The sequence below is a fragment of the Drosophila rhopaloa genome, unplaced genomic scaffold, assembly GCF_018152115.1.
Source record: "Drosophila rhopaloa isolate 14029-0021.01 unplaced genomic scaffold, ASM1815211v1 contig_3, whole genome shotgun sequence".
Classification (NCBI taxonomy): Eukaryota; Metazoa; Arthropoda; class Insecta; order Diptera; family Drosophilidae; genus Drosophila; species Drosophila rhopaloa.
The window spans coordinates 26134038-26160201 of NW_025335123.1; the positions used below are offsets into that span (position 1 = coordinate 26134038).

Sequence of the window (26164 nt, forward strand, 5' to 3'; positions counted from 1 at the left end):
TTAAAGCAAATAAAAGGATAACTCACAACGTCCAGATTCGGGGTGCTACGAATATTTCATTTCGGTGATTCACCAATAACCCTGATTTGTTGTGTACAAAGAGTGGCCTTTGCTTAAGTGTCATCATACACTGAAAAGGAAAAAATGTATGTTGGTAATTTGTATAAAATATTCGATATGTTCCAAGCTCGAGTCTTAAGCTGTTTTTAAAGGTTTGATACCATTGATACCTTGGCAAGCCGATGTTTATGCATCTACCCTTGCAGTATAACTATAATAAAATATTCTATAAAATGGTATTGCGTGCACAATTTTCTACCAATGAATTGAACATTTCTGATAGCTTTGCCAAAATAAGACGCACAGCCAAAAGAATGAATGTTTCGTGTAGTATTCCAGGAGGATTTGATAAATTTAATTTTTTGACCGATTTTCGCATTTTTCATAAGGGGTAATACTTGATTTTTTGCCAAATATGGCCAAAAATAAACTTTTTGACCATTCGATTGGAAATTTTGTAACGAATTTAACGCGATATGACATTCCAAGATCTGACCATTATTTCCAAGGGTTTTGGTTAAAAAACTGAAAGAACGAGCTGTTTTTTTCTGGATTTTGTCTATCAAAAACATATATTCAAAACATATTTTTTAAGGGTTTTTTTCTAGTAGCTTTGCCAAAATAAGACGCACAGCCAAAAGAATGACTGTTTCGTGTAGCTGGCAACCTACACAATCGATTCCAGGAGGATTTGATAAATTTAATTTTTTGACCGATTTTCGCATTTTTCATAAGGGGTAACACTTGATTTTTTGCCAAATATGGCCAAAAATAAACTTTTTGATCTGAGTATACCATTCGATTGGAAATTTTGTAACGAATTCAAAGCGGTATGACATTCCAAGATCTGACCATTATTTCCAAGGATTTTGGTTAAAAATCTGAAAGGACGAGCTGTTTTTTTCTGGATTTTGTATAACATTTGTTTTAACATTGCTAAAATATGACGCACAGCCAAGAAAATGACTTGTTCTGCAGGTGAGAACCTATACAATCAATTTCATGTTAATTTGGTCAAATTTATTTTGATTATGACTTTGTACGGAAATTGGTTAATAAATAAAATTTTCTAGCGAGGAATGCCAGTCGATTGTAAATTTTATAACGAATTCGATTCGAGCTTAGTTTGCGTAGAAACGAACAGATCGACGTACAATTTTTCTGAGTAAATGTTTTTTTGTGTGTTTGTTGTTGCATTAAATGCAACAGTTTAAAGTAAAACAAGAGAGAACGCTATAGTCGAGTGCTTCGACTATTAGATACCCGTTACTCAGCTAAACAACTTAATATAAATATGCCTTCTTGTATGTTTTTCGCCGCTCGAATTAGCACCTTGGCCAGCTGTTCCAAAGTCATCCGTTAGATGGCGCCATGAAAGGCGGAAACGTAGGCGCTAGCCAGGCTTAAGCGTTTAATGGGTTTTTGGGCGTTAGAGTGGGCGTGGCAAACTTTTATTAGGCCAATCGATAGGTATTGACGAAACAAATACACATCAATTTTCATAATAGCATCAAAACTGTGGCCACAGCTTGTGGCTTGTGGGCGTCAGAGGGGGTGTGGCACCATTTTGAAACAAACTTGCGCTGCGTAGGAACTCCTAAAATCTACGTGCAAAATGCCAATCTTCTAGCTTTTATAATTTCCGAGATCTCAGCGTTCATACGGACAGACAGACGGACAGACAGACGGACAGACGGACATGGCTAGATCGACTCGGCTAGTGATCCTGAACAAGAATATATATACTTTATAGGGTCGGAAACGCTTCCTTCTACCTGTTACATACTTTTGCACGAATACAATATACCCTTTTACTCTACGAGTAACGGGTATAATTAATTTAAATCAGATACTAAAATTTTAAAGCCATACTTTCATCACTTTTGCAGATCCATGCTTACCTGCTCCGTGTTCTTTCACTGCCAACTTGACTTCATCTTTAGATTGTGAGGTCTCCACGACGTGAACCAACTCTTGACGGTATTGATAAGATGTCGCAACATTGCGAATTTATGCAAAATACGAGCGAATACCCAAGTGCGTGAGCTCATGGGATATTCATAGGCGAGCCAGAGTCTCTGTGGACGGGAGCGGGGCGAGTGCAGCTGCCACCTGAGCCCGGCAACTAACCTCCAGTTGCCAATTGCCTTATCACGACTGCGCAGCTACGGCAAAAAGGCTGCATTAGAGGAAATCGCTAAATGGAAACACGCGAGTTCGGCTTTTATAGATTCCGCCGGCGCGGGCCATGCACGCATATCGATACGGGCGCATTAAAATTTAACGGCATCGCAGCCCCATTCACCCACCCTGCAACACGGCGAAGCGGACACGTGCGCACTTGGGCTTGTTCTTAACAAAGGAATAAAAACTTGACACCGCCGCACATGACACCGCGGCAGTGGCTGGCGGTGGGTGTGGTGTAGCAGGAAACTTGTTATTTGCCAGTCCAGTCGGGTAAGGACATTAGTGCGTTTCTGGCATTTAATTCAAGTTCATTTCGCTCTGGCCCCTTCCCATCCGATCACTGAAATAATCACCATTTATAAATGAAATTTCAATCTGATACGAAATCGAAACTAGATATTAATGTTTTGTCAGTTGTTAATTAAAGTAAAAGATAGCCAAATTCTTAAACAAAATTACAAGAATTAAATGTAAAACCTGTTGAACTTTGACACTGGGTTCAAGTAGATTTTATTTCAAGCTTTAACTCAATATTTTGAAAAGTTAAAGTTAGCTATTTGTGAAAGGGTAGGTAATCAACAAAAATATTTTAAGTAATACCTAGGATAGGTAGGATAAAGATAAAGAGAATTATTTCTGACTGTGTTCCGGTCAGTCGTTTTCTGTTTTGGCCTGGAGCTTTGTACACGCGGAGGTCTCGTAAAGCGCGGCACTGAATGGAGCGCAGCGACCCTAAGCGAAATTTCATTGGCTTTTACGGCATCGTGAGCTGGGCTTTCACTTTCCATTCTCGAGTTTCCTCGGATCTGGTCGTCTGGAGGCTACCTCTTCTCCCCATGCTCATTTCCACACCCCTATGCCGCTTCTCGGCGACATTGACGTTGGCAGTGGCATCGCCACTTTGCATCTCCGCAGTGCAGAACAGCGCGCCACCCTTCTTGGCAATGCCAACCTCTTGTGGGGCAGACATGTCGCCTCGCGTGCGTCCTGCAACCCATTCGGCACTCCCAGACGGCCGCCACCCCAATTCACTTTTCAATAGTGCAGAAAAGTGCAGGCAGCAGATCCAGCTCCATCTACGGCCTCGGCTTCGGTTTGAGTCGCCCCGGAGCACACCCAGACAGTGCCAGCAGCCACCACCGTTTCATACTCGTTGCAGCTTCTTCTTGCACCCTTCCCATGCCGCTGCCCCCCGTTGTTTCCCTCTTGTACACCTTTCAGGTTCGGCGGGTGGGAGTAGAGGGCTGCAGCTTCTGGTGGTGCAACTACAGTCAATATGACAAGAATCTCGGCCTCGGCCGGCGTCACAGCCGCAGTCGCATCACGCGGCGCAGCTGGCACTCTAATGCCTCTCCTCCGCGGAGCTTGCTGGGGGTGGAATCAGCACCAAAGGGTTAGAGACCGTCGCGCCCGCTTTCGTTTTGTCTCGTGACTGTCTAGGCATCTAACTGTGCAACAACGCTCGCCGTGGAACGGGCTGGGGCAGGCAGGTGGAGGGGTAGGTGGGCCTTTGTGCGGCTCAAGTGCATGTCGCCATCGCCGGCGACGCCGTGTTAAGTGCTCCCAAACAAAGCGGCTACCCTCTCTGGGTGTGTGCGTTTGTGTGGGATGCTGTTTCAGGGAAAGGAGTGGTGGCAGGGGGTAGTGGAGGGGGGTGGGGCATGTTTGACGTGTGATTTCTGTGCAATTTAACCCCATTTTGAAGCCGGAACAGATGCAACGCCCCAGCAGACCCTTGCACCAATAACGCACACTACCATCCAAGCTCTCCGAGCAACCCTTTACAACCACAATAATGAGTGTATGTGCAAATTTCACTTTCGCAGGAAAAACGAAACTGTTGAGGCCTCCTCAAGGAGCTGGAAAATTGGGCATTGGGACCTCCCCTGTACTTGTCTGCCATTTAATCACGATTCCACTTGTGCGGCTGGAAATCAATGATTTCACGTATGCACTTTGTCGAAGTTGCCATTTTGTGTGGTTGATTATTAGAAGCCCTACAAATGGTAATCTGTAAAACAGCCAAAACTACATTGCTAAGCTTGACATAACAATTTAACATTTTTATAATCTTGCAAAGGAAATAATATTATCAGGCAAAAGTTTGCAAAGCAGTGAAGGATACATTCCAACATAATATTTTTATTTTTAATCAGCATCACCAGTTGATGTCCGTTTGTACCTCCGTCTGTCTATCTGTGTGTCTATACTAAAAATATCTAAATGAAACTTTTCCAAAAAAAAAGATGACTATAGAGCCGCTATAGGAAGAATCAGACAACAAAAATTTAATAAAAGTAAACCTTTCACATTCTAATATAATATATTTTGTAATATTTCAAGAATACATTTTTAATTTTATAAAAATCGAGCTAATCGAGCTAAGCTTCCATACAAACGATTAATACATTTATTATTATTATAATTTCAGTTACAACGCAGTGAAGAAGACATTTCATAAAGCTCCCATAGAAAAATCGACAAATTTTTAAAAAAAATAATACATTTATTATTATTATAATTTCAGTTACAACGCAGTGAAGAAGACATTTCCCACCTCTATATCATAAAGCTCCCAAAGAAAAATCGACAAATGTAAAAAAATAAAAATGAAATAATTTGTATTTGGCTGTTTTTCTATTTTAGAAAATATTCCTTTGAGATAGAGTAATTATTTACTATATCAGAATTACGCTTTTAGTTTTGTCAAAATCGGACAACAATATCAAATAGCTGCTAGAAACGATGGCAAAATGCAGTGCAAAATCGACAAAATGTCAAAGCTTCATTGTTTTTAGTAATATAGAAATAGAAATCGAAATGTAGTCGTTTTGTAATAACTCACTAACTTTGAAACGTTGAAGTCTTAATATTTTTTTAAATTCACATTTTATGCACTCACAAACCCAAGATTCTCCAGATTCAGATATAATAAAACTAAGCAGTAGCCATGGCAAATAGACGTGTAAAATAAAAAGCGAGGAAACAAAAGAAATCGCATATGACCATGTAATTTGCATAGGCCAGCCGGAAATGGGGAGCAAATAATGACAGACGGATGCGCGACAGGCTAATGAATGACGAAATACTCAGGGTGGTGTGTGGTTCAAGCTGCACGGTTGAGTTATTTGTCAATGCAACAAAACGAAGCAAAACGAAACGACAAGTTTGAGACGCTATTGAAGCAGCATCCAGGGTGGTAGGCGGTAGGCGGTACGTGGTGGCTGAGGAGCGAGGTGAGTGCCAAGCAAACTTGTCTTGTATTGCAAGTGTGCGAGTATGAAAAGTGAAATGAAGTGAGGCAGGAAAAGGGGGCCTGGAGCTGCGAACGGGAGCCGTCTTTTGTTTCGCCCTCCAGCTTTTGTCCTCTTCTTTTTTCTTCCCGGGCTTGTCCCGGCTCCTGTTCCCGTTGTGTTCCTGCACTTGTACATGTGTCGCGCTTAGGGGCTGATCTGGGTGGCTGCTCGTCTGCACTTGAACTACACAAATTGCAGGGACGGGCCGAGGCGCTACCTATTGCGATGCAAGAGCCCGGCTCTTGGCGGCTGGGGGACAAGGCGGGTCGCCATTGGGGGATTTTGCCAAGGTGTGCCTGCGTGTGGCACGTGTGTGCAAGGCCTTGAAGGGATGCAAGCGGCTGCAGTGTCGTTAGGGGTTTCTTTCTACGCCTCTCTAAATGTAAGACTCCAGCCCCTTTCATATTGTCTGCTGCTTAGACAAACACCCGCAGAGACAGCGATCTATTTGCATATTCATATTCGCATACATATATGTATATACACAATATTTGCGTTGTGTAATGAGGGGACCGCCCCTCCACCTCGTGGGTCAACCCTTTTTGCCGGGAAATCGTCTGTATTAATGGTGCTTTCTGTGTAAGCCTCTCGTCCCTTTTTTGGGGAGTTTTTATTAGAAACTTTTTTCGCCAACATCATTCAGTCAGTCAAAACAAAAAGGGCTGCACCCTCAGCTCCCTAGTTGGCCCCCACCTCTCTATGTACAGCTGTACCTAATAGTATGTACAGTGCCCCCAGCACCACCGCCTCCACCCGCTCCACCCGCGCTACACAACCACACACATACCAGCGCAGCAGAGCGAACGAGAGATAAACGCGAGCGGCGATTTAGATATTTTAGACATGCGTGTGCCACCACCCGAGGTCTGTCGCTGACATGTTTGGCTCGGCCGACCACTGACCCTTCCCCTCCTCCGGTTCTCGTACCCACCCCGCCCCCTGCCCCACCACAGCGTAACCCACGACAACTAAGCATGCTTAATTAGAAAGTAGCTGCGGTCGACGAGGAGGAGAGACGAAAGCGGGCCTTGGCGCTTTCCACTCATTTTTCACTGACCCTGCACCGCCGCCCACACCTTCTCCGCTCCGCGTTTATTACGCTACCCTTTTTGGGTTTTTTTGGGTGGAAGTTTATGCTCATTACGACTTGCCGCGGAACGCACATTGCGAGGGGGTGTGGGGAGACTTGGGTTTGGGCTCGCATCGGGGTGGGGGTGGGGTGGTGTTTTGGGTGCCTGCTGCACATATGAATATTCGCATGCTGAATTAATCACTTGGGCTTTGGGTTCGCTTTTGTATTGTTTTTTCGTGTTTTTTCCAACGCTTGCCTAGTGCAACCCTCCACCCGACGAAACCCCTTTCGCCGACGGCTCGTGGCCACCAACAAACATTTGACGCGGCAGCCACTCTAGGCATATTTGGCGACCCATCTCCCCTCATTACTATGCGGCAGATCGATAAAAAGTTGGTCCACTCCACCGGCGCTGACGTGGACGCTGCGCCGACTGCAGCGTCTCAGTCTCAGCCGGCGTCGACGCCACCTCAATCGTCGACATGTGTGAAATGCGCACATTAAATAAAAAACGAACCCAAAAAAAGGATAAGAAAGAAAGGGCGGCCACCTGGCATCCACTGCTCATGCGTTTCCCATTGTATTTTGGCGGTTTTGGCGCCACTGCCCCTGCGGCAACTCGTTTTAGATAAGGTGACTAGCGGCGGTTGCTGGGTATTTTAATGCAAAAGTTTTTATGGCGCTGGAAATGATTTCAGCGATTTGCCAATGGTCGCCAAATTGGGCGTGGATTAGGATGGGGACACGGGTCAGCGACTGTGACTTTATCCGGGTCTCCGTGGGATTTACGTTCTGTGACAGGGTTGAATCCGGCCACGGCCACCACCGTTCGGAAACCCCCTGTATAGAGATACGGGCAACTGTACTTGGGTCGGGCCGCAGAAACTATGTCCAGCCCCCATCCTCGTCCCTGCCCCTGCCCCTGCCTCCGCCTTCGCATTTTGCGGCGGACAAGAGTCGCGAAACGGTTTTTAATCACCCGGGCAGCTCCAGGCCGAGCGCCCTGGAGTGAAGCCACAAAAAGATGAAAGCGCAACTGCGGCTGCGACTAAAATCAAAGACGTCGTCCGGAACTGTGCATCAAAGCTGGTTTTTAATATCCAGCTGCAGCATGCAGGGGCTCAAAAGCGGGGCGACAAGCCGGCCGACGGACAGCGTTTTGCCTCCATCCAAATTTGGAATGTGTTCGTGTTGCTTTGAGCTTGTCGCCTGTCAGCAGCCGCCACGCGAGCGTGCAGCTTACAGCCCCTTCCCAACAACAGATGCGGCTGCAGAAATTGCATCCACAGCCACAAAGCATCTAACATGATTTTAATTATTGCACAACAACGCCAAAGTGCTGCTTGCCGTTCCGCTTTTCCTGTAAACTGCAGCTGGGAAATCTGGTCAAATTTTTATACCCTTGCAGAGGGTATTATAATTTTGGTCAAAAGTGTGCAACGCAGTGAAGGAGACATCTCCGACCCTATAAAGTATATATATTCTTGATCAGGATCACCTCCTGAGTTGATATAGCCATGTCCGTCTGTCCGTCTGTCCGTCTGTCTGTCCGTCTGTCTGTCCGTCTGTCTGTTTCTACGCGAACTAGTCTCTCAGTTTTAAAGATATCGAACTGAAACTTTGCACACACCCTTCTTTCCTTTGCACGCAGTATATAAGTCGGAACGGCCGGGATCGGACGACTATATCCTATAGCTGTCATATAACTGAACGATCGGAAATGCCATAACTTTGGTGTTTGTAAAGTTAGGAAGTTGAGATTTTCTATAGGTTTTATTTTTGGCCAATCAATCTGACCTACCGAATTTCATGAGAATCAGCCGACTATATCTTATAGCTGCCATATAACTGAACGATCGGAAATGCCATAACTTTGGTGTTTGTTAAGTTAGGAAGTTGGGATTTTCTATGGGTTTTATTTTTAGCCAATCAATCCTACCTATTAAATTTCATAAGGATCGGCCTACTATATCCTATAGCTGCCATATAACTGAACGATTGGAAATGCCATAACTTTGGTGTTTTTAAAGTTAGGAAGTTGGGATTTTTGATGAGTATTAAGAATGCATCATATGAATAATTTTGGAGAATATAATTTTCAGAGTATTCTGCAAGGGTATATCAACTTCGGCTCCGCCCGAAGTTAGCTTTCCTTTCTTGTTAATTATATTTTTGAAATCTGTTGGCAAAAAATGATGCTGTCTTCCCATCTAAATTATTTAAGCATTAAATAGGTATTTTTTTAAGGAAAAAAGAGATTACATTTAAATTTGGTGTCGAAATGGTTTGATCTACGCTGAGATGTGAGTTCTAAGCCGTTTATTTTGGGGCTTCTGCGAGTCCTGTGAGTCCTGTTTATCCGCGATCCCAAGATCACGAACTGGGGCAAAAAGAGCCCGGGACCTCGGCTTGCAATCCCCTTTGGGCATTTCAATGCGCTACTGTTGTTGTGGTCCAGGTCCCGAGTCGCGTGGAGGGAGCGGTCGCGTGGGATGGATGGGGCTGGGTGGTGGGTGGTACGTGCGGGTGTCACACGTAATACGTGATGCGGGCGCGTTTCGTTTTATTTTTTGAAATTTTCGGCCGCCAAAAAGTAAACGAAAACTGCGCTGCAGAAAAAAAAGGGAGCTGCACACACACTGGCACAATGCAGTACATACGAGGCCTCCGGGAGTTTGTGTGCGAGGTGTAGTTGTGTGTGGCGTGGGTATATAGACTGTTCATATGCGTGAGACAGCACGGAGGGCTGTCGAAAAATAAATCGAAAAGGCAACGCGTCATTGGTGGCATGTGCATTTTAGCTCGTCCTGGTCGTGGTCCTGATCGTGGTCTCTGGTTGATAGGCGTAGGCATAGGCTCGGAAGGGAAGCCAGCGGCTGGGTGCAGCTGCAGATGCAGTTGCCCAAAGTGCGTGGCAAATGAGTAAAAAAAGTTCACGCCTGCTGGCCCTCCGTTGCCGTCAATTGCATCCAGAGCTGCTGCAGTCCAGTGTCCAGCCTCCTCCTCCCCCTCCTCTTCCACTTGCACTTGCAGACTTACTTTTTACACCTTTTTGCTGGGAATGCGGTTGATGGGCAGGGTATGTGCGCTACCATTTCCGCCTCACGTCCTGGGCATCTACATGTGTGCTGTTTTTGTTGCTCCTCCTCCTTTTTGTGTGCTGGCGATTTTTCCTCTATTTTTTACTCGCTTCTTTTCTTTTTTGATTATATTTCCTGCACAATTTTAATGGATTTTTTTGTGTGTATGTGTGTTGGATGTTTTATTTCATGTGCTGTTGTTGTTGGTGTTGCCGCCGTTGCTGCTCATCGTGATGAGCTTTTTTTTGTGTTCAAGCAGATAATTACATTTAAATAAAATAAAAATTGCATGTGCCCCACCCCAGTATCACAGTCGTCCGGCTTTGCAAACGGCTCTTTTGCCCCCCGAAGGAGTTGAGGGGTTGGCAAATGGTCCGCTTTTTGTTGGCATGTTGTTTTATAATTCATTTCTCTGCGTTGTTTGACTTACGCGCACCCCTCTGCCGTCGAGGTGCTGCTGATGGTCTCTGGTCCAGTTCTCCTTCCCGTCCCGAGCCATGTCCATGTCCGGATCCCGGTTCCTGACCGGTGCTCTGACCACCGTCCCTCTCCACTTGACCGAGCGATGTTGTCACTGGGCCGCAAATTGCGCCGCATGCCACTGTGTGCCCTTCGACCGGAGCAGGAGGTGCTGGCCCTTGGAGTGGCCCAATATACAAGTCATTCGCCTCGACCTGCCCAGCGCTTTGTTTGCTCGCCAACTGCAGTCAAGCCGTTTGAGTTCGTTTGTGTTAATGCTAATTGCTGCCAGCCCGCCCACCTGCTAGGTGGCCACCTGACCACCTCCTCGGGTGCGCATTCTGCGGCTAACTTTGGGGTCATTTTGGATTCTAAGAGTGTCGCAGCCGCAGTGATCTGATGGGATCTGGCTCTGCCGTGGGATTGGAGGTGGTAGTAAGAGGGGGAGTGGAAGAACAGGTGTCGGCCAAGGACGGGCGACACACGACTACCAGGGCCAGCAGGAAGCCGCAGAAAATTGAACTGCTGCCGAATTTAAGGTGGCAAAAAGCAACGATGCAACTGTTGCATGCAACACCACGAGGGGTTTAACCTGGTGATAGCGCAAGGGGTTGTGCCTGAGAGTGTGTACCAGGTGGGGACAAAAAGAAACTATATCAGCAGTCGTGCAGTGCGTCTGTCTGTGTCCTGTTCGTTTCCACACTTTGGAACTCAGAACTTCTTGGAGAAGAGCATATTATCGTTCAATCGCTCCAGCGGAACTGCAAGAATAATGTCGCAGTTAGTGAGTAGGTGTCGGAACTGCAAGGCAGTCCTTGGTTAGCCTGGGATATTTTGGGTCCTGCGTTCCGGACCTAGATACTTTGTCTTCGAACATCAGACGTAATGTATTCTGTCATCAGGCTCTTATGCTTCCGCTCGTCCCCTTCTCCGCATTGCTTCTGCGCGCCAAGTGCTCATTGTTCCCTAGCTGGGCCACCTGAATTGGGTCTTCGGGAGGCTCCTGCCGCTCTGCAACTTCCATTTCCCCTTTTGAAGGCGCTTTTGTTCACTCGCGGTTAAGTTAAAGTCCTTTGTTAGCCCAACCGGGTGTTTGACATTATGAGTAATTACACACTTCTGGGACAGTTCTCGGGAATCACAAAGACTCGTTCTTAGTGCCGGAAAGCCGAGTGAGACAAAACCGTACTCCACCTCCGAGCCATTTTGTCCGGAATCACATTACGATATGAAGTCCAGTTCTATTATTATTTGAAACAATTCAACATGTATAGTTAAGGAATTTCGAATTAAGACACTTAAAAACTCGATTTCCATTGGTAAAGTTTAGGGACCATTACTTTTGATGCAGGTTATTAGTGAATCAAATCACAAACTTTAAGAAATCGGATTGGGGCTTTAGAAGTGTAAACAATTGCACAACAAATTTCCTAAACAACGGGCTAAGATCATTTGTGGCATAAACTTTGGAAATCGATTACCTAAACATTCGTAATGCGCTTATATAAGTTGAATATAGTTGCCCGTGCTGAAGTTCTATGCATTATATTTTTCGAATTATATAACGGTCTATATTTAAGAAAACAATTTCGTAAAACATTGGTCTACACATTACCTAAAAAGTCGGAGATTATTTCTCTAGTGGACTAAATTTAGGAAATCATTGTATTAAAAATAAACCGCTTTTTTAATTTTTAGAATTCTATTTTTAAAGAAGTCTGAAACTATTTGGTAAACCCATTTCCCGAAAATGGAAAAAGAGCCCACCCATTAAAAATGTTCCCTTATTTCGGATTTTAGCTATCAAAAACATATATTTATACTCATTTTTTAGGGGTTTTTTTATTGTAGCTTTGCCAAAATAAGACGCACAGCCAAAAGAATGACTGTTTCGTGTAGCTGACAACCTACACAATCGATTCCAGGAGGATTTGATAAATTTAATTTTTTGACCGATTTTCGCATTTTTCGCATATTTTTGGCCAAATATGGCCAAAAATAAACTTTTTGATCAGAGTATACCATTCGATTGGAAATTTTGTAACGAATTCAAAGCGGTATGACATTCCAAGATCTGACCATTATTTCCAAGGGTTTTGGTTAAAAAACTGAAAGAACGATCTGTTTTTTTCTGGATTTTGTCTATCAAAAACATATATTTAAAACACATTTTTTAAGGGTTTTTTTATTGTAGCTTTGCCAAAATAAGACGCACAGCCAAAAGAATGACTGTTTCGTGTAGCTGACAACCTACACAATCGATTCCAGGAGGATTTGATAAATTTAATTTTTTGACCGATTTTCGCATTTTTCATAAGGGGTGACACTTGATTTTTTGCCAAATATGGCCAAAAATAAACTTTTTGATCAGAGTATACCATTCGATTGGAAATTTTGTAACGAATTCAAAGCGGTATGACATTCCAAGATCTGACCATTATTTCCAAGGGTTTTGGTTAAAAAACTGAAAGAACGAGCTGTTTTTTTCTGGATTTTGTCTATCAAAAACATATATTCAAAACATATTTTTTAAGGGTTTTTTTCTAGTAGCTTTGCCAAAATAAGACGCACAGCCAAAAGAATGACTGTTTCGTGTAGCTGACAACCTACACAATCGATTCCAGGAGGATTTGATAAATTTAATTTTTTGGCCGATTTTCGCATTTTTCATAAGGGGTAACACTTGATTTTTTGCCAAATATGGCCAAAAATAAACTTTTTGATCAGAGTATACCATTCGATTGGAAATTTTGTAACGAATTCAAAGCGGTATGACATTCCAAGATCTGACCATTATTTCCAAGGGTTTTGGTTAAAAAACTGAAAGAACGATCTGTTTTTTTCTGGATTTTGTCTATCAAAAACATATATTTAAAACACATTTTTTAAGGGTTTTTTTATTGTAGCTTTGCCAAAATAAGACGCACAGCCAAAAGAATGACTGTTTCGTGTAGCTGACAACCTACACAATCGATTCCAGGAGGATTTGATAAATTTAATTTTTTGGCCGATTTTCGCATTTTTCATAAGGGGTAACACTTGATTTTTTGCCAAATATGGCCAAAAATAAAATTTTTAACCTGAGAATACCAATCGATTGGAAATTTTGTAACGAATTCAACGCGGTATGACATTCCCAGATCTGACCATTATTTCCAAGGGTTTTGGTTAAAAAACTGAAAGAACGAGCTGTTTTTTTCTGGATTTTGTCTATCAAAAACATATATTTAAAACACATTTTTTAAGGGTTTTTTTATTGTAGCTTTGCCAAAATAAGACGCACAGCCAAAAGAATGACTGTTTCGAGTAGCTGACAACCTACACAATTTGAAAAATTTCATTTTTTGGCAAATATGGCCAAAAATAAAATCGATTGGAAATTTTGTAACGAATTCAACGATGTATGAAATTCCAAGATCTGACCATTATTTCCAAGGGTTTTGATAAAAAAAACGGAAAAATCGAGGTGTTTTTTTCGGATTTCGGCCATCAACAACTTATATTCATGTGTTTTTACTTTGCCAAAATGAGAAAACAAATTGTAAAATTTCATAAAAAGCGTATACAGTTTCGCTGACACTGGTTAAAACGGGTTCACAACTGATTAAGTAATAATATCCCTTGAAAATGTCTTCTCTATCTGTGTCGAAACGCAACAGCAGGGGTAGGTTCCGAGGCTTGACGAATTCGGGCCACTAAATTAATTAAAAATTGTGGAGCGCTCTCCTTGCGTCTCCTGCCTGAGTGGCTCAAAGGATCCTCCGAGCTTGGGGGCATGTGTGTGCGCAAGGGGAACTAAGCTTGTTAGTAACTTGCAGAGCCAGCCACACGCACTGGCCCTCTTCACGAAGGCGCTAAACAAGAACGCAGGGGTGAGGCGAGCCGTTGGAAAGTCGGCGGCATATGCATGTATTATTGTGAATATTATTATGCATATTTTATTTCGGGTTTTGGGCTTCACTCACCGCCTCGCCACCGCCTTTTCTTTTTGATTCTTCTTCTTCCCTGCCCTTACAGTTTGTTGTGCCGATGCTGTCTTATATTCTTGCACTTTCTGCGGTGCCTTGGATGGTTATGCCCGCTGTTGTTGTGTTTTCGGGCTGCTGCGTCTTCTTTCAATTTCTTGCACAGTTGCCTCCCTGCCACCCCTTTCCAGTTTGTTCCCATTCCTCGCGAGAGTTTTCAGCGCTCATATGTGCTTGTAAAGTTTTTACTTCGTTAGCATAATGAGAAACCGCGTGTTCATATCCCAGCGCACGCCCCTCCACCAGCAACCATATTCTTGGGCAAGTTGATTGTGCGCCTCCTTGCGCAAGTATTTTGCGCGATGCCTCCGACTAGGGTGCGGAGGAACACAGCAAATTCTATTTAAATTGTGTACAACATTATTAGAAAGTTTTCCACAGCGCCCGAGCAAGGAAGCTGGGGGCAGGGGCAACCGAAAAAATAAGCATAGGGCAGGAAGCGGGGGCTGGGTTCCTCTCGAAGGAGTGAGTGTGTGTGGAAAAGTTGCTATGAGCGCGGGTAAAAAGTGAGCATAGAGAAAAAGTCGAGAAACGAAATTTTTAATTTGCCTCAAGGCAACGGAGAAACACACGCGTAGCCACACACCCACACATTTGCCAAAATGTCCTGGCAACAGCCCCCACCCAGACCCAGACCCAACCCCTATTCCTACCCCTTCCCAGGCTTAGTAGCAAAACCGTAGAATTGTTTTTACTTATTTGTGTACTCGATTTTTATTCACTCCTCGTCTACAGAAGAAGACTAACTGGGGCGGGAAAGATAGGGCCATTCCCGCATGCTTTGTAGCATCCATCAGTAATCATCCATCATTCTTCATCTCCGGCGACTTTGGCGCTGACTTTAATGAGCCAAACTTTCTGCCGTATAATTTCGGTTCCCCACCCCGTTTCCGCCCGCTGCATAACTGTATGGCGAGTGGGTGCAAATGGCAAAGAATTAAAACCGCAAATGTTGCTGCGACATTAGTAGGATTGAGTGTGTGGGTGTCTTTCTGTGGGTTAGCGCGCCACAAAAAGAATTCTTAACAAACTTTTCATATGCTTGTTGGGTCCCTGCCCTTGCACCCCTTTTCTTTTCTTTCCAATTCACTCTCACGAGTTCAGGATTGCCTGCCCCTTGCCTGCCTCCCGTGCTGATCCTTGGGACTTGTGGCTGCTTCGTCAGCTTCGTAGGCAACTCTCCACCCCTGGCCCCTGCACCACCACCCACAGCGTCAAAAAAGTTAAATAGATAGAATGAAAGGAATGAAAGAGCGGCGAGCGGGGCTGGCGCGCACTTCTTAAGCATGTTTCATTTCATGAGCCACGAATTTCCGGAGCTATGCAAAGGCCTTGCGGGTGGGGTACGTCTCAGATGTCAGGCAAGATCGTTCGTGCCCATCATCAGCCACGTTGCTCTGGCAAAAGAACCCGTCATCCACCAAAGCACCCATGCCCACCCATGCCACTCTGCTCTGTTGAAAAATTAACAACATCGTAGTCAGCTAATTTAGCCCTGAAAATCCTTGGCACTACGCACATGCCAAGTTCCCGCGCTCCAGTCCCTCCTTTCTCCTTCTTCTTTCTCCACCCACTTCCACATCTTTTGTCTTTGCCCGGGAATTAATTCCAACTGCTTCTGCTCTCACCCCTGGAGTTTCTCGTTTCCTGCTCATGATTATTTTGAAATTAACTTAAGTGCCTGGCTATCCAAGGCGTTCTCGAATTGTTACTGAAATGTGTCTCAAATTCTCGTTAGGCTGTGGCAAGGTCCGTGCCGATTTGGCGATCTCTAAGGAGCAACCTTGCCGCGGAACGGATCGCAGCAACCCCATCGGATCACAGTGAACCCCTTCGCTGGGACCGGACCCGAAGTAAGCCTATTGAATCTATGCTGTCAAATGCGCTCGGCTTTCGCCAGCCAGTGGTTTCTAAGCTCGTGCACTCATATGCAAATTCAGCCCCGGCCGACGGCCTATCACGAAAACTAAGCTCACCCACACATGTGCGTCGGTTCGGGCCAACCACAGACCCTGGCCCAAAGCACAATAGTTAAGATGCGGTGCGGAAGCGGGGCGAAACTTTGACATGGCATGCACTCTTCGGCAACGACGACACGCATTTAGGTCAGGCCCGGGCGGTGGAGTGGGCAAATGGGCCAGCGGGAGCGGTGCGAGGTGCAGACAGATACCGAGCTTTAGTGCGACTAAGCATGTGCAAGGCTGCCATTGGCTGGCGGCCAAATAATGCGGGGGGCGTCGCGGGGCCGACGGACGGGTCGCACAGGCCAATCACACTATCGCAAAATAATTTAAACAAATCTAGGACAGCGTGCCCCTCCGCCACCCGGCACCCCCGCGGTCGTTGCTGCGTCCACGAGCCGACGCAGAAACAAGCGCAAAACATCACCCAAAGGGGGGAGTGGGCGAAAGGGGGGCTGCACGAGGCGAGCCGAGTGGGATCCGAGCCGGGCCGAGGCTCGCTCATAGGGGGGTGGAGTGGGCGGTAGCCACGTCCTTCTGGCGTGTGCAAATGCCGACGGAAAAGCACGACCACACACACACATGGCGAGCAGAACTATGTGAATAGAGCGTGTAGAGGCGAGCGAGACGGCAGGAGCACCTAGGCGTGCGAGCGAGTGAGGGAGCAAGAGCAAGGACGATTTGCTAACCGAAGGACAAGTGTGGTCCTATCGCCCCACCCGCCCCCTGATTAGAGAGGCTAAAAAGCAAAGCGCACAACTGAACCCAACTGCTGGGACAGCCGACGAGCAACGAGTACGCTCGCATGTTGTCCCGACGAGCCTGCCGAGTACGGATGCAACGATTTGAAAGGCTTCTAAGTCCCGCTGCCAGCGTTGATTGGCCACGAGCAGATGGCCTAGTCGGAGTTTTGTGCAGGGATGGGCGAGGGGGCGCTTCGTGCGTCAACTAATGCGGGTTGCAATGGCCCCCACCTCCCACCGCCGGCCAGTGCAGTGCCATGTGGTTGGCTGAAGCAACTAACATCCCCCCACACCGAAGCAGAAACTGCGGACTGGACTCTGTGCTAATTCATAAGCATTCTATGCATGTTGCGCGATAAGCCCCGAAACATTGGCACTAAACCCCACCAGCTGCTCCTGATACCACGCACGCACAAAGGTCCTTACGACCACCCGCTCACACCACCTCGAAGGCCGCCTTCTTGGCAATATGCGTAAAATGTATTTATGATAATGCCAAGAAGAATTACGTTAATGTTAATGCAAAACTGTTACGACAAACAAGAACAATACCAGGAAACGATGACGCCGTGGAAAGCCGCGTTGCGAAGGACCAGGGGAAGGGAAGGGGGCGTGGCACTGGCACACATAACGTTATCATAAAAGCAGATAAATTCAGCCGAAAGACAAACTCATAAAGGCAAAATGTTTCATTCTATTAAAATTTTTATTGCAAATTTGTAATTTACAATTTGCATTTCGAGCGTTTGGCTTTTTTATGTGGCTCGTCCTGGTAGCACAACAGGGCCCTGCAACCCGGACCCTGAGTCTTGACTTGCGACTGTTGCCGATTTTGTGTTTTCTACCGCTTTTGGTTGGGGTTGGGGTTGGGCTCTGGGCCCTGGGCTCTCGATTTCTTTTGTTTCGCCGCGCAATTTTATAACCGTTATTCATAATAAAAATGTTATAGAACATCATTTTGGCAATACATAAAAATGCAGCCGGGGATAGATACTGAGAGGCTCCATTTCTACCCTCACGATAGCTGCTAGTGGACAAGTAATTTTTTTTCTAATAAGCCCGGATCGAATCGCTGCGGCCTCTTCCCGGCACGGCGACCCACCTGAAGCCTTCCCAGCTCCCGTCCCGCTTACTTGCAACACTCCTGTCGATGGCGAAATTTAATAACATGTCATAAAATATTTCCCTGTGCTTGTATTTTTTTCTCCCCTCCCACCCTGCTCCTGGTCTTGTTTCGACATGGCCATAAAAAAGTCATTACCCATCCATACGTGAAGCCGCTGCTGGGTATAGACCCATCTCTATCTGGCTCTATGGTGGCGCCTCAACCCTCGCCCCCCACCCATCGAGGATTGCATCAGTGACGACTTTCGGTAATAATATTTCGCACTCTTCCCAAAATGAAATTGTACAAAAATAATAAATATATGTTGCCTATTTTCCATAAGACCCTGCTACTGTCATTTTATGATAATCCATAAATGGGGTCGCGCGGTCTCCTGCACTTCAATCAGGATCGGCAGCCGGATATGGACGTTGGTCAACTGGGAGCCATGCTTTAGACAAACCAGAAAAGGATGGCTTTCCGCGGGGGCGCAGATCCTGACCATCCCTTTGTTTTACTGTCCAAGATTTGTGTCTGGCGATAAGAGCAAATGAGTTGGACCCCTTCGGGACAGGGCCGCACATAGTTCTTTGTGAGTTGAATGCACTTCCTTGGGAATTTAGCACAGATTTCGATCATCTCATTTAACCCGATATGTGTTCTTACATGATTCACAATACTTTAATGTTGTTTTTTCAGCATGATAAAGCAGTCCTTATAAAATTCGTGGAATGATACATTTAATTCCGTTTTTATCACTAATTAATTTCTTGATTTTACTAATAATAATGTTAAACACTTATTCTTGAATGTACTCCATGCTCTAATTTATTTATGCTCAATCCCTTATACTCAGTCTTCAGACTTCAGATAAGAAACCTTTCTATACGCAAAATATCAAAACAAATAATTTATATGGTTTCTGTTGTTTAAAATGCTATGTACTGTAAAATAGCTCGATAAGGTAACAAATATTAATTTTCACCCACAAAATTAGTAAGACGAGGGAGCACTTTGTGGCTACCTCGGAAAAGTTATGTGTATTGTAGTTACCTTGTTTCGAATGTCAATATCATAGCCAGCGATATCGGATTGTGGCTGTCGGCATTGTCCGTTTCACCAGATGTGAGGAAAACAGGCATCAAAATGGGGCAGTTTACTTCAGTTGCTTAGAACACACGTGTGTGGACGTGAGCTCTGAAATTTGCGTAGATGAATTTGAGAAGTAAAACGAAAAACGTCCTCTGGAATGACAAGAAATATAAAGGGATAATATAACAGAAATACGTGTCAGGATAATATATAATATAATTATTAACGTGCCACAGGGCTGGCACAAAGGCGAGTTTTCAGCGAGCACTTAAGAAGAACAATCAGCTTGTAAGCACAAGTAGGAGGATATATAGCTGCAGTTAATCTGGCGGCTAGCAAACTAAGCAGACAAAGTTATTCGAGACATTGTCTGTTTTTCTTTATCTTTTTATTGAATAGTTGCAGAAGCTAATGGAACGGCCAAGCTAATTCATAAACAACCCAATGAGAGAAGTTTCTAAACTCCGCCGTTCGGCCCAAGCTGGATTTAAGGAGGGGATAATTTGTCTCGCTGGCACCTAAGCGGTGCTTCTGCAGCCCCGGCTAGTTGCCACTCTGAATCGCATTCCGAGCCATTCAGCCCGCAAAGCCAGATTCGCCAGGGCCCAAAACAACTCACGGGCACTCTTGCCCCTTGCAGCCCACTCTCTAACATTATAATATTTAATATAATTTTCATTCTTTATTTTTATGGAACTCGACGACATTTCGGGCACACAAATGCTATTCGAGGTAGGGCGGTGAGGGCGCTTATCGCGCATACGCGACGTGGGACCACAATCCGGCACCTCCCCGTCTAGGGCAGGGGAAATCTTGAGCAATAAAATTCCTCTAAACACTCATAAAAATTGCAGGCATATTAAAAATTGTGTTTGTTTAAAAAAAATGAAATAAAAATAAAAACGGTAACATCAAGGTAGCGGAGCGGCCCCCTTGGGTCGGTAGGTTGGTAGAGTGGTTGGCGGAATTTAGCCTGTATGCGAATTTTAGGTCGTCAAAGGCAGCGGCAGGTCTGCCGTGGCCCATAAAACTGAATGGATATTTGAATAGAATTTGCAATAAAAAATCCCGTTAAAAGCCAGCCCACTCATGAGTGCGCGTGTGTGTGTATGTGCCAGCGTGGGTGGCAATAACAACTTGTGCGTTATGAAAAACTAATTTCTCTAAACATATGCGCTTCGCAGGCTAAACACGCGAAAGAGCCAAGGCCAGGACGGCAAATGCCTGTAATAGCATTTTACGATGCGATGTGGCGCAGCGACCCTGGTCCTGCTCCATTATACTCCAGCTTCCAGCTTCCTCTCCGGCCACTGTTTTCATCCCGTTCATGTGTCGCGCATGTTGACAGGGACGCATGAAAGAGGAAGTGGGATGGGCGTGGGGTTATGCTTTTTGGGCTCGACTCGAAATTGCAAATTTACGAGTATTTATATTGATGCCATTTTACTTTGATTTTAATGCGCGACCAAAATGCGTGCGAAGATTTTTAATATTTTCTTGTCCCCATCGTTGTTTGTGCCTTCAGCATTGCTGTTGCCATGCCTCTTTTAGTATATTGGTAACGTTGCTGCGACATATTTATTTGTTTGACTGAGCCCTTGCCAGCCCACATTACAGAATATGCCTGCACGGAGGAGATCGATGTACAGTAATTATTCACATCCCGAAAGATCCTTAGTAAATGTTAAGGCAAAACGGACAAGCTTTTGTTTTTAGCACAACATTCTGCAATGTTAAGGCTTAAAAGTGCAGAATTTTGCATCATTAAAAAGTAAAGAAAATCTACCCAAAATTGACAGCAAAGAAGAGCAGATTTTTATAGAACTAAGCTACAAACCTTTAAAGGTATGCCACTTCAAAATAGGGTATCTGCAGGAAGAGCTTAGTCGTGCTGGTTTTAAGCCACTTTTCTGCCAAGACATTTTTGAAAATGACGAAAAATCAACCCCAAAATACAAACCAAGTTGAAAACACAGATTTTTAGAGAATTTAACCACAATCATTTGGAAGTATGCCATTAGTAAATCGGATGTCTGTAAGAAAAGTTATGGGCTTAGAAGTGCAGGTTTTAGGTGACTTTTCAGCAAAGCCATTTTTCGAAAATTTGGAACCATTAAAATGCCGAAAAATCGACCCAAAAATACAAACCAAGTTGAATATACAGATTTTTAGAGAATTAAGCTACAATCATTTCCGAATATGCCACTTTGAAATCCGATGTCTGTAAGAACAGTTATGGGCTTAGAAGTGCAGGTTTTAGGTGACTTTTCAGCAAAGCCATTTTTCGAAAATTTGGAAACATCATTAAAATGACGAAAAATCGACCCCAAAAATACAAACCAAATTGAAAACACAGATTTTTAGAGAATTAAACCACAATCATTTGGATGGATGCCGTTATTAACTCGGATGTCTGTTAGAAAAGTTATGGGCTTAGAAGTGCAGGTTTTAGGTGACTTTTCAGCAAAGCCATTTTTCGAAAATTTGGAAAGGGGTAACATCATTAAAATGTCGAAAAATAGACCCAAAAATACGAACCAAATTGAAAACACATATTTTTAGAGAATTCAACCACTATCATTTGGAAGTATGCCATTAGTAAATCGGATGTCTGTAAGAGAAGTTATGGGCTTAGAAGTGCAGGTTTTAGGTGACTTTTCCGCAACGCCATTTTTCGAAAATTTTGAAAGGAGTAACATCATTAAAATGACGACAAATCGACCCGAAAATACAAACCAAGTTGAGTATACAGATTTTTAGAGAATTTAACCACAATCATATAGATATATGCCACTTTGCAATCGGATGTTTTTAAGAAAAGTTATGGGCTTAGAAGTGCAGGTTCTAGGTGACTTTTCAGCAAAGCCATTTTTCGAAAATTTGGAAAGGGGTAACATCATTAAAATGTCGAAAAATAGACCAAAAATACAAACTAAATTGAAAGCACAGATTTTTAGAGAATTTAACCACTATCATTTGGAAGTATGCCATTAGTAAATCGGATGTCTGTAAGAGAAGTTATGGGCTTAGAAGTGCAGGTTTTAGGTGACTTTTCACCAAAGCCATTTTTCGAAAATTTGGAAAGGGGTAACATCATTAAAATGTCGAAAAATAGACCCAAAAATACTAACCAAATTGAAAACACAGATTTTTAGAGAATTTAACCACTATCATTTGGAAGTATGCCATTAGTAAATCGGATGTCTGTAAGAGAAGTTATGGGCTTAGAAGTGCAGGTTTTAGGTGACTTTTCAGCAAAGCCATTTTTTGAAAATTTGGAACCATTAAAATGCCGAAAAATCGACCCAAAAATACAAACCAAGTTGAATATACAGATTTTTAGAGAATTAAGCTACAATCATTTCCAAATATGCCACTTTGAAATCCGATGTCTGTAAGAAAAGTTATGGGCTTAGAAGTGCAGGTTTTAGGTGACTTTTCAGCAAAGCCATTTTTCGAAAATTTGGAAAGGGGTAACATCATTAAAATGTCGAAAAATAGACCCAAAAATAAGAACCAAATTGAAAACACAGATTTCTAGAGAATTTAACCACTATTATTTGGAAGTATGCCATTAGTAAATCGGATGTCTGTAAGAAAAGTTATGGGGTTAGAAGTGCAGGTTTTAGGTGACTTTTCACCAAAGCCATTTTTCGAAAATTTGGAAAGGGGTAACATCATTAAAATGTCGAAAAATAGACCCAGAAATACGAACCAAATTGAAAACACAGATTTTTAGAGAATTTAACCACTATCATTTGGAAGTATGCCATTAGTAAATCGGATGTCTGTAAGAAAAGTTATGGGCTTAGAAGTGCAGGTGTTTGGTGACTTTTCCGCAAAGCCATTTTTTGAAAAATTGGAAAGGGGTAACATCATTAAAATGCCGAAAAATCGACCTAAAAATACAAACCAAGTTGAATATATAGATTTTTAGAGATTACATTCACAATCATTTAGAATTCACTAATTTAAAATTCGATGTCTGTATGAAAAGTTATGGTCTTAGACGTGCAGGTTTTAAAAATATGTTTATACTTAATATTCAAACTATCCTTATTCCTTATGCCTAGTTTTCCTTTTACCCCGTAATTACCCTCACTGAGAAGCCTTAAGGTATTTGAATGGCAATCGAATCCAATAGCTCGAGTAGTGGGAGCTAAGGTCAGAGGTCGCTGTTGGGACTTGCATTTAACAAATCCTCGCATCAGATTTTTTTCCGAGTGGGTATGGTCAAGGGCAGTCTAGGCCTTTTTTCTCCTCGGCCAATTAAACCACAATGCAACTAAATAATCGGAATTAATTTGTGTTTGCATTGGCACTTGTACCTATGACTGCCCCATGCAGTGGAGGCAACGGGAAAGCAATCAAACGGGCAATTCTGAGAAAAAGTCTGAAAACAGAGGATTGGGTCAGAGCCGAAGCTACTGGGCCCGATGTTAGGAGCAAAACAAAGGCAGCCACAACAACGCAATACAACACAATAGCAGAACAAAACAACAATAGTTTGCCAAAGCTCCTGAGGGGCCGGAGACTGGGTTAGAGGCCGCTTTGCTGCTCTTGTTGCCGGAATGTTGTGCTTGCCACTTGACAATAAGCGTTGGAAATCAATTACACACAAAGGCGTCAAGTGGCAAAATGCAAATGTTTGAAAAGCAAGGCACAAAACGCCGGCAAAATGCCAGTGACGCAGAGGGGAATAAGTTTAATTGCAAAAAGGGCAAATCAGAGAACTCCGGTGAGGGGGTGTGGATGGAAATCCATCGGCAAAATGCCTAAAAAATGTTAATCGACAGCTTAAGTTCAGCGGGGAAAAGTGCGGGGAACAGGCGAGGCAGCTATCAAAATATCGGTAATTTTGTAAAGAAGCGAAATTTATGTGAAAAATGCCAAACAACAACAGCGTACAACTCTGGAAAGAGTCAGACAGACGAGGGCGTCCCAAAAAAAAGAAATACTGAAAAAAGTGCGGGAAAACAGGACCAGAAAAACTCGCGTTGTGAAATGAAACACGAGAACAGAAATGGAGCTAGAGATGGGGCGGGGTGGGCGCAAAAAGCCCAAAGCTGCATGCAAAATGCCGAAAAAACGATTGCATGGGACAGGACACTGGGGTGGGGGCCGTTGGATGAGGCTGGGCGATCGGGCCGAGCACAGGCTGCGTGTGAGGCCGGCGATTATGCGACAGGCTTGCCAACAAAGACAGCAACAAAAAACGGCGGCTAGCGACCCACATTCGACCCACAACAAACTGTACCCCCAAAGGGACCCACCGAAAGCAGAAGCAGAACCAGAAACAGGACCTGGACCTGCACCAGAACCAAGACTCCGACCAACGCCAGGACCAGAGGCCATGCAACATGCAGGCAGGGACAGGGGGCAATTTTTAATGACTGAAAATAAAAACCGGTTTTGGCCAGCCCAAGTGTGTGGTGGGATGCGCAGGATGCCAGAATGCTTTATCACTGTTCAGCAGTGAGGGTTTTCAAGAATCAGCATAATGCAAGTCATTTTATTTACTTTAAGCGTCGCTGCAGAAGCAGCAGATCAAAAAAAAAAAAATGTAAAAAAAAGCAACCAAAAAAGTCAACGTCGATAGCTAAAATACATACGCATGCAAAAAAAAGGCGATTAAAATAAAACAACAAAAAACCGTGTACATGCAGTGCACCTACTTGTGGCCCGCGCCGCAGCGTTCGGCGGCAGCCAATAAAAACGCAGCGCTGCAAGTTGCGTGCAACAGGAAGGCGAAAAAAGCGCGAAAACCAAACAAAAAGCCGCCCAAAAAGAAAAAAAAGGATACAAAAAATCACAAAAAAAAATATATACACCAAAAAAAATGATGATAAGAGCGCAGGGTAGGGCGGGGAAAAATCAAACAACACATTCCCAATCGCGAATGGCCTGGGTGCGAGTGAAATGACAGCAGGCTGCTGCTGCACTGGCTACTGCAGCGGGCACTGCAGCTGCCCAACGCCCACCACCCCCGGCACTGCAATTGCTGATGGGAGGGGCTCGGCTCGATGGCGCTCGGCTCCGCTCGGCTCGCTTGGCCCTGAAATAAAAATAAAAAGGCTGAGGGTAAAAAAATCCTAGAAATATATAAAAATTGTCCAAAAAGTACAAAAAAGCAAAGGCGAAAAAACAGGCTCAAAACGCACACATCCTAAACCCTGGGCAAGAACAGGCCGGCCTCAGTCGGAGCGAGCGAAAAGGGGCTATGTGGAGCGGCGATGCAGCTGCAGTGGCAGCAGCGGCAGAGGCAGCGGACACTTGTTTTAGTTGTTTTGCCAGCAAATGCATTTCCCAGGAGCGCAGCAGGCCCCGAAATGTAGGCAATAAAAACGGACTCGTCCCGGCTTCTATACCACATGAAAGAAGACATATAAATCTGGTTGATCCAGAAAGTTTTAAAACTGAGAGACTAGTTTGCACACGACCAAATGGAAATTGTGTCAACTTCCGTTCGTTGAATACTTTTGATAAATTTATAATACCCTTTGCAAGGGCATAAGCGCGTGGGCACGGCCTAATCATTATAAAAGATCAAGTAAAATTAGTATGTACAATTTATCGTTTAAATAAATAAGGTAAAGCAATAGAAATGGAATCGAATTTGGGCCTGCACTTGTCCAAATTCCCTGTGATGCGCTCCTGGCCCGGGCAATGCAGTTTACTGCCGCAGATCGAGTGCAGCGCGAGGTGCGAGCGAGAGGGTGCGCGGCGGTAGGGTGAGACGGAAAATGCAGCCGATACGAGGGGCAGGATGCAGGATGCGGGCTGCAGCAATTGCAGTCACCCAATGCACATCCCCGGTGATTCGGCGGAGGGTCGGATGGTGGGCCGGGGGCAGCAGGCCAATGCAAATTGGAAAAAAAAAACGTATAAAAACCATAAATAAATAATATTAAGCCGTAGCGCAGGGGGGAAAATAAAAAACCAAAACGATGACAGGAAAAAAAGGATGCTGGACGATGTGCATTGTTGCTGACACAACTGCATTTTACATACAGGCCGCCCAGTGGGCGGGACAGGTTGGGGGCGAGGGGTGACTGCAGTTTGGCAATTTAGTGTGGAAAAAAAT

General features: G+C 44.3%; 1 protein-coding gene across 7 annotated transcripts in view; it reads right to left on the reverse strand.

Annotated features, from left to right (window-relative positions):
* Nucleotides 1-26164, reverse strand: part of LOC108052935 (mucin-2) — a 107442-nt gene that overhangs the window by 514 nt on the left and 80764 nt on the right. For 3 of the 7 annotated variants that reach the window (XM_017135484.2, XM_017135485.2, XM_017135487.2), the window contains exon 6: nucleotides 19142-19232. Coding sequence is in view for 2 of the 7 variants with exons in the window: in XM_044461314.1 (XP_044317249.1) it covers nucleotides 19150-19232 (83 nt within the window). In the remaining 5 variants the exon portion in view is untranslated. Of the gene's footprint in view, nucleotides 1-26; nucleotides 131-2567; nucleotides 2588-19041; nucleotides 19233-26164 lie in introns of those variants that run through there. The other 4 variants (XR_001769669.2, XM_044461314.1, XR_001769670.2 and 1 more) reach the window with 3 other exon arrangements.